General features: G+C 32.3%; 2 protein-coding genes across 2 annotated transcripts; one reads left to right on the forward strand and one right to left on the reverse strand.

Moving 5' to 3' along the window:
- The first annotated feature begins 6,747 nt into the window (after positions 1 to 6,747).
- On the forward strand, positions 6,748 to 9,027 carry LOC103484033 (uncharacterized). Its single transcript, XM_008440929.3, has 5 exons — positions 6,748 to 6,948; positions 7,389 to 7,636; positions 7,980 to 8,193; positions 8,355 to 8,486; positions 8,629 to 9,027. Exons 1-4 carry the CDS (start codon positions 6,799 to 6,801, stop codon positions 8,475 to 8,477), a joined length of 735 nt encoding a protein of 244 aa, XP_008439151.1. The 5' UTR covers positions 6,748 to 6,798; the 3' UTR covers positions 8,478 to 8,486; positions 8,629 to 9,027.
- An 807-nt stretch (positions 9,028 to 9,834) lies between these two features.
- On the reverse strand, positions 9,835 to 12,137 carry LOC103484034 (peroxidase 66). The gene is made up of 3 exons (XM_008440931.3): positions 11,884 to 12,137; positions 11,556 to 11,744; positions 9,835 to 10,500 (listed from the first exon to the last, which is right to left on the reverse strand). The coding sequence occupies exons 1-3, from the start codon at positions 12,079 to 12,081 to the stop codon at positions 9,937 to 9,939; spliced, it is 951 nt and encodes a 316-aa protein (XP_008439153.1). The 5' UTR covers positions 12,082 to 12,137; the 3' UTR covers positions 9,835 to 9,936.
- Between the last annotated feature and the right edge of the window lie 1,507 nt (positions 12,138 to 13,644).

Consider the following 13,644-nt stretch of genomic DNA (forward strand, 5'->3'; position numbering starts at 1 on the left):
ATTTGCAAAAGTTAATATTTTGATCCCTTCATTCAAGTTTTCTGATGGTGTGGATAATTTTTCTCCCCACCAAATCTCTGTCGCTATAGGCTGCTGGTCGTTTGTGTATATACATCTGTGATGCAACCATCAACAAATGTTTAATTAACACATGATCATGCCTTATTTAAGATAATACTCATATTACTAGCAACATTAATCTTTAATTATTCTCGTTTTTGTTGATTATGATTAGGGCTGGAGACATAGGGGACGACTTAAAGTTTGTGAAAAGTTAGTTTTGTCTCCCAATTCAATTAAGATAGCATACATGTGTCAGCAAGATGGCCCAATTAATTTATTAATGATTTGACGAGTTCCATAAATTATTGAGGATTCTTATGACATTGCACAAAGTTCCAACTAAAATACAAGTAGAATTTACTTAGTATGAATGTTTTCAAAAGACTAATTATATATCAAGTCAAAGTCATATAGTGTCTTAAAACTCTGAATCTAATTTACTAATCATTTACTAATCACATGTATAACACAAAAGATGGAGGGGAAAATCGATCATTATGATTGAAATATGTGATTAATATTCTAGAAGAAAAAGAACTTAGTTTCTATTTTTCTTATATACCTTAAAATAAATGTTGATGAAAATTTGTGGATATGGAAATATATACTTCTTACAAAAAAGAATTGCTTTGATGTTAGGTCAGAGATGAAGAATAGTATAATGGAGAAGTCAAAAATTCAAATTATCACGTACATTATCATAATAGTGTGTTTACAAGAAAAGTTTACGTCAGGTTGTTTCTTAGTCCCTTTAGGACAATTAGACAACTAATTCAACTGAAAGGCATGTGATCAATTTCATATTTAGTCAAGGTTGGGCTTAGACTTGGTCGTGCACGTTTGACCTGAACCTACCTTCTTTCTTAACTGGCCTATTAATTTGGATTAGGGTGCAATTGTTTTGTTCAAACCTTGCTAATCAATCTAAAATCATTGAAGACATCATAATCTATAAAGATCGAAATATTGATTGATATATATATATATATATATATATATATATATATATATAATGCAGATGGTCGAGAAGAAAAAGATAAAAATGAACAAAGTAAACATAATTGAAAAACAAGTCATATAGGGTCTTTTGTCATGTAGTGGTAAAACATATATTAGGTCTCTTGGTGTCTTTTTCTTGATATAGAAAGCAAGAAAAGAAATAGCAATCGACCAAAATAAATGAAAACAAAACACATATGCATGATGCATAACTATATAAAAAGGTAAATGTCCCACCAATGTCTGTAGTTGTAGTTCGTATAAAAAAAAAAAAAAAAAAGCTTTGACAGATGAATAATATACAGTGGAGCCCTCGAATGAACGTATGTGGCTACAAACAAATCAAAACCTTTCATATTAAGCCAACTCATATACGTCAAGAAAAACCCTCCACCCAAATAATTAAGCCAATTAATTAAGACATGAAAAAGAGAAATATTTCCACCTACGATCAAACTATACATTAAAAAAGAAGGCCTTATTTGTTGGTATTTCTATATAACAATACAACAATACCTATATACAATACTTATGTACAAGTCTATGACCTATAAGAATCTATAATGGATGAATTTTGTTATATTTTAAATATTTTAAAATGTTATACATTTAATTATAATTAATTGTTACCAATCTTATAATAACAAATAGAAAAGAAAATTAGGAGAGACATAGACTATGATGTGACAAGAAAAAAGTATGTCTATTATTCAGGTTTAGACCTATGCTTTGCAGATTGAATGCCAAAACTCATATATGTATATATATGTATCATTAGAAAGCCTAAATGTCACACACCAAACTCTCTCTCTCTCTCTTCCTTTTCTTTCTGTCCATATCTGTTCTAAAACTTTTGACCTATTCTTACCCTAAAATGATGATGGAAAATATATATGATTCAATGTTAGCTAAAATAATATGTATTTGCAGTGTAGATTTTAATCAGATAGAAAAAAAAATGAATGAAAGATATAGTAAATATTGAAATAAAAAGGATAAACTAATGATAATAATATATATAGTTAATTATAGGTTATTTATAATAAATGAAAATACACACAGTTATAATGGGAACGAAGTTCACTTCATTTACTTGAAATCGGATGGAACAACTTCTATAATTGAAAAAAATTATCATAAAAAAATAAATAAATAAAATGGAGATATTAATTAGGAAAAATCCAAATATACTTTTTAAACTTTTGAAAAGGAAAGTAATGGAATGGAAAGAGGGATTTGAATTAAATTATATTCTCCAAGAAGGCCTTTGTCATCAATATTCTTTTTACCAAGTTAAACTGTGATCCTACTTTTCTTTTTCTATGGGAAAAAAAAAAAAGGTTTATGTTCTTGATAATGTGGTCCATGGTTTGTAAAGAAGGATGGTCCTCAAATGAAATGTGTTCCCTTTGCTCCATTCCTTTACCTTATTGCCTATTTATTCCAAATCCCCCTTTTCCTTTTTCTCAAATATTTTTGTTCCAATTCTTTCTACCTAAGCCTTTCCAAACTTTTAATTTCATTTCATGGCCTTGTGGGTTATTTGAAAGAAATGTAGTTTTAATTTCTAATTAAGCATATATGGGCTAACTTCTTATCATGTCAAAACTTAGAATATATTCATGATTGTTAAAAAGTTGAAGGATATATTTGTCATTTACTCCTCGTATTGTCAAATCAAGCAATAGAAAAAGATATTCATGTGGTGAAAAAAAGTTGGCCCATCTCCAGTTTCAATAATCTTTGTGCAATCTAATAAATTATTCAATATTAATTTAATCTCTTGACAACTTTTATTCTTTTATTAGAAAAATACTCTTTTTTTTTTTTTTTTTTTGTCTTATGATGGGAAATAATTGCATATAGATGCATGAGAGCTGCATATCTAATGTTATGGGTATATTTACCTAGACAAGTTGAGATTACACCTTTAGATAGATATAGGAGATCTATGGAAAAACGTAGCCTCAAAAAACTCATGAAAGGGCCTAGAAAGTTCTAAAGATCTAGGAGAGAACATAAAATGAGCTCAGAGAACTTACAAGGGAGTTTAGATTGAGTTCTAAGAAACTTAGGGTGTGTGAGGTAAAGAGAGCTAAGAGGACATGTGAGGCGATCTGAAGTTAAGCTTTAAAGATCTATGAAAAGTGTAGAGTGAGCTTCGAGGACTTCTAGAGTGTATCCCAAAGAAACTCCATAAGACTTATGAGTGAGTTTAGTGGAGACTTAGAAGACGTATGAGGTTGCTAAGTAGTACCTATTTGAAAGATTTAAGAGTCACACATGAAAAACTTATGGAAAACCTCTAGAAAAGACATAGGGAAGATTTAGGAGTCACATGGAGGACCTTATTAGACGAATCCATATATAGAAAACCTATGTAGGACTCATGGAGAACTATGGGACTTATACCGGGGATCTTAAAGGACCTGTGGAAGACATCAACAAGACCAATGGAATGCTTAGCAGACTTATAGAAGACCCATGGAAGATTTTAGAGTGAATGAATTTGAAATAATTCTCAATAAACGATCCACAAAGAAACTAGGAATAATGAGTGGATTATAAACTTAAGAATTGGTTATAACGTAAGTGGTGATAGTGTGATTATCCGACGAGTATTAATTCAATGGTTCCAAAAAATTAAGAGGGGTAGTTATGAGCTTGGCATGAGTTACACATGAGTAGCCTATGTAAATGACAAAAGGGTGTTTTGATGGGTATGCCTAAAATTCTCTACTATTTCCTAATATCAAGTTACTCACAAACTCCAATTGAATTGAGCATCAGAATACGATTTTACACCACACTAGTGCCTAATGTTTCCTAGTAATAAAAATTCGGTTGATCCATTTTTCTGGAGTCAACACATGCTAAATTTTTATTATTATTATTCAGACCGGATACAAAATTTAATTATTCATTAAATATTGGGGAGGGTTACTTGAGCATTCAATCCATTAGATGAACTTTATCCAATTTAAACCACCTTGGTCATATTTTTACATCATTGTGTAGGTTTTCTTCCATTTCCAAGTAGGAAAAAGTTGCTAATTAAAAATGAACTAGGGAGGTTGCATCCTTGCAGTTTTAGCCGTATTATATTTTGGTGGAATGAACCTCATTAACTAACAAAGGGACAATACTTACATCTTCAAACAATTTGTGATATTTTAACAATTATAAGGATGAAGTTCTAATTAACTCTAACCACATGATTAAATTTTAATGTTTTTTAAACTATAGAGATCAATTTTATGATTTTACGCTAATATAAACCAAAGTTTTATAAACATAAAAATCTCCCACAATGTCCCCTCCCAAAGGAGTGTTATCAAATCAATTCACAATTTGTCTTTTTATTGCTATAAAATTCAAAATGTCAGTCATCCCACAAAAGAAGTCAAAATAAATACGAAATATTCATCCATAAAAAAGTATTTTTATTTGGGCTAACAAGAAGAATAGCAAAATAGAAAGTATACTTTGGATAAATGTCAAATTTTTATTTAATTGGCAATATAACAAAATAAAAAAAATATGGAAAACTAATTGTTAGAATAATGTCCTAAATGCCCCTTCCTAATTGAAAAAATTGAATCCTAAATACAATTATTCAAGAAATTACAAACTATTGGAACTTCTAGCTCATCTCCTTCAAATTTTTCAAAGTCTTTGGATTTTCTTATTGTTAGCTCCTCTGACCAAAAACTTTGGGATTTTCGTCTTGCTCCTTCTTCCCCCGATTTCTTCCTCTCTAAACCCTTCTCAAATCACTCCCTTACCATCCTCCAATCCTTCAATTCCTTCAATCCCAACAACCCATCTCTTGATTTCCTCGGAGATCTTGTCGCCGCTGCCGTCAACTAGTTTTTGGTTTGAAGAACATGCTTCGGCACATTTGGAACAGAACCCAGAACTCGAGCTCGTTTACTCCTTCTGGTAAATGAAAGCTTTGAATAAGAAACATTAACTCCTTCTGGTAAATGAAAGCTTTGAATAAAAACGTTAACTCCTTCTGGTAAATGAAAGCTTTGATTAGGAAACAAGTCGACGACGTTGACAAAGAGTAGAAACATGCATCTTTGGTGGGCAGTACGCATCTTTCATGAAGGAGATCGTCGAAAAAGAAAAGTCTAAGAATGTCGTTCTGCCGGTTCTTCGGATTACCGCCATCGTGCCGGAGGAATTTGCAATTAAGAGTAGCTAGGTTGATTAGAGAGAACCTTTGCTAATTCGATTTCATATAGATCTCGTCCCACTTCAAACTTCACACAAGTTGTCTTTCAAATAGGTGAAATTCATGGAAGGAGAGAAGTCGACGATTCTCTTGAGAATAAGATTCAATTAATTACAAAAATGCTATTGAGACATATTTATGGCCATTTAATAAATTGTTTAAAATATAACAAACCCCCTAATCTTGTAGATATATTTGCATCATTTTAGGGATAATATATAAAATTTGAATTCAAAATAACATATTATGTATTATTTATAAAATTATTTTTAAATTAACAAAATTTAAGAATGAAAAGCTGTGAACGAAGTTTGTTGTTTTAGCATTATTTTAGGGATGAAAATCTACAAATTGAAGTTTGGTTATCTTTACCATAATTTTAGGGATTCAAACTAACTATTTAAAATTAAAGTGTAAAAATTGGATTTAAAAATAAAAATGAGGTTAAAATTTGAGATTAAAACTAACTATTTTACGATATATATTTCTAAACTAAAAAGGTTAATAAATATCAAATATATATTATGTATAATTTATGTCTATTTTTTGATAAATAGTTTGAAGAATAAAAAATGCGAAATAGTTGAATTTAGGCTTGTGTTATTTTGGGGATATGAGGTAAAATTTTAATTCAAATTGAGGATTTTAGGGGATAATATAAATTGTAGATTCAAATTCTTATTAAAATTTTGTAGTATGTATTATTTAATAAATTTTTGATAAATAATATGAAATATAAAAAATTGTGAATTAATTGATTTAAATCCTAATAATTAGGGGTGTTAAAACTAAATCCATATCTTTAGGAATGTTGGTGAAATCTTATGCAACAAGAAAATATTTTTTGGTTTAGTTAAGATTTACCAAAAATGAATGTGTTTACAAATACACTATATTCGTACTTTGTGATATTTTGTTTGTTTTTTTTGACCTATTTGTATTTGTATGCAGCAATTGTCCTTTCAGGCAAAAAAAAATTGGAAAAAGAAATATGCAGCAGTCGGTTTTGCCATATATCTTAGGATTGCAACTAATGACACATATTTAGGGATTGTAGAAACAATATAATATTTTTTTATTTAGTTAAGAATTATCATAAATAAGTGTGTTTACAAATACACTCTATTCCTCATATGTGATATTTTATTTGATTTTTTGATCTTAACAAATAGACAATTGTCATCCAGAGGGATAATTTCGGGCCAAAAAGAGTGAGAAAATATTTATGACAGTTTTGTCATAATCAAAATAATATAACAGTTTGCTATTTTTCTTTTTTCTATTCTCTTATTTGCTATTTCCACCAATTCCCATTTTTATTTTGGTTATTTATTGGGTGATATGATCTCGAAGGGCCGCCCAATTAAGGCAGCCAACCAAATTTTCATCAGCCCACTAATTCGTCCAAGAAATTTGGGAAATTTTCTCTGGGGTGTTCTTAATTTGGGCCCAATATCAAAGTTTCATCGAAGAATAGAGGCACCAGTTTATTTCTGATGGCGGAAACACAGGGGAAGAAGAGAAAAATGGCGGGTAGAAGAGGGGAGGGGGATTTCAATAAAACAGACCCCTCTTCGAACTGGCCACCCATTAAACCCAAGCAGAATCTTCAAGTCAACCTGCTGAAAGGAAATGATCTTTTCACCGTAAGAGTGCTATTTTCTCTTAAAATTCTCAACTTGTTTAGGTTTTTATTTTGTTCATCTTCCCTTGTGTTCAGTTCAATGCATCAATTTTTGCCTTATCTTTCCGCAGTTTCATTCTGGGTTAATTTTTACAATGGAAATCGTTATGATAAATCATTTATTGATGCAAACTTGCAATCCTTCTGGTCATACCCACATCAAATTTTCATTTTGTGAATCTATAATCCGAGAAATTTCATTCTATATAGATGCTTAAATTATGTTTCTCTATAGGGTTCTTATTAATAGGTGTAGATATGGGTCTGCGGTATATTTTTCGGCTCTTGGCAATTATCAAACCCAACTGTAGGTAACAGTGTATGGGTTCACTAGTTAATTCCAAATGTGTTGCTTCGGTAGTTATCGCGATGGGAAGGAATGTAATGGTTTAACCAATGCAGGTGCCAAGTTTTTTCACATGTGTTGAGTCAAAAGCATTCATCAAGGCTGCAGAGTCATTGGGTTTTCTTCATCAGGGGAGCCTTGGTCCTACTAAAGGAGAAGCTTATAGAGATAATGATCGAATCTCGGTGAATGATCCTGATTTAGCAGACATCATTTGGCGTTCCGGGCTTAATAATCTATTTGCCGATATTAAAATTCGGGGCAAAATTGCTGTTGGGTTGAATCCAAATATCAGATTATACAGGTGACTTCTGCTTTAGCTTCTCATCAAGGTCCTAAATTTCTTAATAATGTGTGAAAGTATATTTTCCCCTGTGTCTAAGGGAGTAAGAAAATTGGTTCTATAGGTAGAAACAAAGCTACTATGCTTTTAAAAAAAGAAAAAAAACTGTTGGTCATTTAGAATCATTTACGGAGCTATTATACTAAATTTTCTTTAAATTAGTAATTCTCCCAAAGCTATTTCATACACACTATAAATATTTGTTTTTCCTTCTGCTTTGGGTGTATAAGACATGCTTATTAGCTTCTATAACTGGTGTAGTCTCTCCTTGACAAGCATCTTGGCGATTACTATGGTATTTCAGATACAAGGTGGGTCAGCGCTTTGGACGTCATATTGATGAAAGTGTTGATCTTGGAGGAGGCAAGCGCACATATTATACCTTGTTGATATACTTAAGTGGAGGTTCCAAAAACAAAACAAAAAACGATACGAACAATTCCAAAGATCCTTCATCTGAGCCTCTGGTTGGAGGGGAAACTGTTTTCTATGGTTCAAGGAATGGTGTTATTGCTGAGGTGAATCCCCACTTTTACATCCAATGCCCTTGCGCCATTTAATTTTGAAGTTTCTTTTAATCATATATGAACTTGCAGAGAAGCACCGTAATCATCTTCTGACTTTTCCTTTTCCCTCTATTTCAATTGCCTTGCATTTTTTCTTTCTATGTATGTTGTAGGTGGCTCCTACTGAAGGGATGGCTCTCCTGCACCTTCATGGGGACAAGTGTTTGTTGCATGAAGCTCGCAACGTTATGAAGGGAGTCAAATATGTTTTCCGTTCAGATGTCATATTCTCATGATTAGTTCAGGTAACTCTGTTGGTTCTTTAGTTGAGTTTCATGTTATTTAGCAATTTTTGTAACCTAAATTTTCTGTTCTCTTATATCTCTGGTTCCATTCTACATGTCCAACTTTGTATTTTCATCCACTTGGACATACAACACATGACAGGTTGTTGGTGACCTCAATGGAAAGAAAAAAAAGAAATCGAATTATCTACACATGACCAAGAATGTAGTACTGATGATTTGGTTGTTTATACGCCTCCTGGTGTCGTGAAAACTGCAAAACAATCACTTAGGTAGCCTCCTTATTTGATTGGATGACCCCAACATATCTCGGTAAAGAGCTCGTTCAATGTCGATTTTTTTTAACGTCCAGGTTGGTTCCAGGAATAAGCTATAGAATTCAGTGTATCATTTGTTTGAAATGAAGCCTTCATAATCTTGTAAGTCGTAATACGAAGTGGCTGGTTGAATTATATCATTACATGACATTCTACTGCATATGATGCCACTCTGATATATGTACCCTCGTCACTTTTCTGCCTAAGGAATTTACTTTTCTAAATTTGATGTTTCATTTCTTATGTTAGGCTTGTTACTCAAAGTTGCCATATTTTGGTGGCCTTTGAATATATTGGGAAACTATGCCATTTGTTACTCTTCTATTAGAGTCACTTTTGTCTTGATGACTCCAAATGACTGCCCGTGAGAATGATCGCTTCTACACCTAACTAATCGGCTATTGTTTTGATAAAGTATGAGATGATAAGATTTTCTTCTAGTCCATACATTTGCTTGTTATATTAAAAGTCCTATGTGATAAGTTTCTCACAATTTTTGTTGTCCAATAACTTAATTAGAAAGTATATTGATGGATGGGTGACGACAATCCTCAGCATGTGGAGATTGAACTCACGTTAATAATTATTTTAAAGAACAAAGAATACTTAAATTAATTCTTGTTTCATATTCGCTTAAAATTGAAAATAAAATAATTTGGTGCCTTTGAACTTTGAAAGGCCTTTATTTTCCCCTAGATATACATAGATTTAGGGGTTACTAGGGTATTAAGGGCATAATAGTAGTTAGCTAGGGAGTTAGTTATAATTATAGTTATAATTGTGGTTATAATTTTGGGGAGTGGAGAACGGTGAAGATAGGCAATATATTTGCTGGGTGATATCAAGAAGAGAGGGTCCATGTACCTCGAATCACGGTTTGGGAGGATTCAAGTAGCTCAAACCACTTGGTTTATCGTATATTTTCGTTATCTTATATATTCAATATATCCAATTCTATTAGCTTGTTCTTTACCTTCTCCTGTTACTTGATTTATAAGATATGACATACTATATATAAAAACTTTCTTAATGGAAGAAACATCTTTCTCACTTTTATTTCAGATAGTGATAGTTCAACATAACATTACTTTTTTTGAGGAAAAAAAATAGGAAAAAAAAAAACTCTCCCTCACTTAGTTTGGCACCCGGCAATTGATTCTGATATTTCCATTCTGAATTACCCCAACATTACCCAAATTCACCATTGAAGCTGCAAACTCCTTAAAGAACAAGTTCTGATCTTGAGCAAACTGCCCAACAAGCCCTCTAGTTCTAGAATCAACAAACAGAGCTTGATCAGAACCAAACACACCCTTTCCTTCCAACAGTCTCTTGTAATACACATTGTCAAAAGTTGAGGAAGTTGGGTCCAAGAACTGTCCAGCATTTTTGTCCAAATTTGGTTTTGGACACTTGTTTCTTAGAATTTGAGCAAACCCAGATTCCAAAGTAGGATCAATTTCATGAGTTGAGCTGAAGTTTCGAAGTCGAGATTGGAAGGAAGAACAATGTGAGAATCCAAGTGTGTGAGCCCCAGATAGAGCAACCATGTCCTTAACTTCTAATCCTCTGTCTGCAAAGCTCTGAATGAGTTGGGAGACATTGAAAGTTGGAGCTGGCAAGTTGATGGTCTCAGAAGCCTTTGAAATCTTCCCATCTTTCCTTCCTTTGAGTACACTCCAATATGGGCCTCCAGACTACATTTTTTCCCCACAGAGGAAATAAAAGCGAATATTATTAATCTTAAATAATAAATCCTAGGATGAATTCCACATTTATCTTAAGATATTATCATGTACCCTATTGAATTTTCGAATTTGTGCATGCTTTACGCCGGGTCTAAACTTTCAAGTTTATTTTTGACACTTCCCTACCATTAGTTCAGTTTCCTTGACACTTTAAAATCAAATGTCTCAACCCACCTAATTCAACTTACCACCGTATTGGCTCATTCTTTCAAGTAATATGATTACTCTATTACTTGATCGTTAAACTAATAAAATGAACCACACCATGAGGGTCTGACGGATGGACAACCCCAAAACTGGGGAGAAAAATGAAATTTGTTCCACTTATTGAAATTGAGGTTTTTCTATCCTTGTTATCGTCATATTTGGGTGAAAATACCAAATAGTACCTTGCATAAGTAGATTGCCTCTTGCTCTCTCGTTCTCTTCACTCTCCCAATATCCACTCCCACTCTTCTCTCGCTACCTTGCTCTTCTCACTCTCTCTGTCTCCTCTCTCTCACTCCCTCACTCTTGTCTCCTCTCTCTCTTTCACCCTTCACTCTCTTGCTCTATTTTTCCATTGCATATGTTATTTCAATCAAATTTTGCAATGCTTCAAAATTTCAATGGTCGGGAATGGTACCTTTGCAATCCCAATGTTTTGATGCTTGGTGACAAGTGGAAAAAAGGAAAAATGGAGAATTACTAGCAAAAATATAGAGGACAGAAAATCGAAAAGAAGAGGAGAAAGAGAGAAAATAAAACAAGGGTAATTTAGTAACTTAAGCTGACATATGATGTAAGCAAAATGACAAAATTTTTAAGTTTCAGAAAATCGGTGAAAAACCATTTTGGACTTTGGAATTTTGTCTATTATACAATTATCTGTTAGACACTTGAATGAAAGTTAAAAGTTTTATCAAAACCTTTTGGAACAACTTCAAAGGCTGGTACACCTATTAAAAACATGTTGTTAGTGTGGAAAGACCATCTTAAAATTTAAGGGGAATCAAGTTACATACCAAAGTTACTACATCTCTAGCAGCAATAGCGACAATATCAGCACAAGAAACAGTATGTGGGCATGCACTTTCAAGCTTAGCTTTGGCCTCATCTATCACATAGAATGACCTTAGCGAGATGTTTGGAGGTCCATCTTTCTCTGCTTGGTTCTCAGGTGTCGAGTCTATCAACACCGATCCATCACATCCCTATAAAAGAAAACAACAGACTTACACTTCAATATAAACAATTCTTTCATATTACTCTCACTTATTTCAAGTAATGTCTACGACATTTACAAATGACAAAAATTTCTAACATATGGAGTACTCCGAGATTTTATAATACCCTTATGAAACAGTCATGAAAGAAGAGCCTAAGAAGACGAGCAGGGACTTTGGGATCATGAATGGAAGCATTGTAGACGGTTTGAAGAATGATATTTTCTGCATTGGGGCATGTTTTTAAGTAATAGTGGCTATCAAGAACTCCTTCCGACAGACACACCATCATAATTAGAAACAAAAGTGATGCATTTTTTGCCATTGTATGAAACAGAAAAGCTGCTAACTTGGTATATTCTGAAGTGAAATAGTTCCCTACAGTTTTGATATTTATACAGAGATCATTTCATGATGATTTGGAAGACCTTAATTAATCGTCAATGAAGCAAATTAGCTGTTTGATTTGGATTGATCCTACTGTACTTTCAAGCTACTCCATTGTGGAAGAAGAGATCAGCTGTAGTACTGCCCACTTTTTCTCTTTTCAAACTTTGGGAACTCATTAAGCAACTATCCAAAAAGCATAAATAATTAGTTACATAAATCAAATGACAAAAAAGGAAAAAGAAAAAAAAGCTAATTTGCTTTCTCCCATCATGATCCAAGTTTTACAAGTATATATAATCACGACAAAATAAAATAATGAATTCAATCTTGATAATATTTGTCAAAGCGAGAGGTTTAGTATCACAGGTCTAGCTTTCCCTTTTTGGTTGTAAAAAAAACATTTTTCATTCTTGAAGAACTTTGCAAGATGGCCTCATATTTAGGGTGTAGGATCGTTTTTGTTAGGGTAAGCCTTTTCGAATATTATTAGTGTTGTTATGTTTTGTTAAAAAGGTTTACTAAGAGTTTTTTGATGTACTATCTCACTCATTGTTGAGGATGTTGTTACCTGTTAGCGGTTGTCTACATTAGGACCGAAATGTGTTCATTTGTTGTTTTTTAGCGTGAGTGAAAAAGAATTTATCTTGTATTTGAGAGGATCCAACGTTTCATGGTATTAATGAGATTTCGTACTTGATTAAAGAGAAACTATCTTGTAAAGGTATTCGTTTAGGAGAATACTATCTTGTAAAGGTATTCGTTTAGGGGAATCTAAGTAAGTGTTCTATATTTTATTGGATTTCAAATAAATTATAAAGCTAGGAAGAAACACATTTGTCAAGGCATGACATTTGAAATTTGGAAGAGTCGAAACTAAAAAACGAGTTGTATATAAGCCATTGCAGAAAGAGAATCTAATAGATAAATATTTAATTACTTAATTTTTTTTCCACCGAATATAATGCTCCTATGTAGATGATATTTACCAACTTCGATATCTCTTTATCACCATTTTTGTTATCTGAGATTAGTTTTACAATTCATAGTTTGATTGTTACAACATATTCTTGATAGATTATTATGTGTTTTGTGTATTAGATTCATTTTAAAATTTTAAATTCGAACATAACTTATAAACATTTCGGTGAGCATAACAAGCAAAATAAGATTAATTGTTGACATAGGGTTGAGATTAGTTGGGAAATATCCATCAAGTGTTTGGTTTGGTTTGTGTGTATTGGTGTGATGGGTTGGGGCATGAAGAAGTGAAAGTACAAAAACAATGCCTACCGCAAAATTCCCTCTCCTCCTCAATTTTCTTAGTCGCTGTTTCCACGTCAAGAAACAAACATTCACTTTTCTCAATATTTTCATTTACTAATCTTTTTCATTTTTTTGTGTATAAATGTTCTCACCAAACCCATAGTTAAACATTATATTATAAATTACCCTTAGTTTTCAACTATTATTTTATGTTATATTATTAAAAAAAATACTT

Source organism: Cucumis melo, chromosome 6 (assembly GCF_025177605.1).
Source record: "Cucumis melo cultivar AY chromosome 6, USDA_Cmelo_AY_1.0, whole genome shotgun sequence".
In the NCBI taxonomy this organism is placed as follows: domain Eukaryota; kingdom Viridiplantae; phylum Streptophyta; class Magnoliopsida; order Cucurbitales; family Cucurbitaceae; genus Cucumis; species Cucumis melo.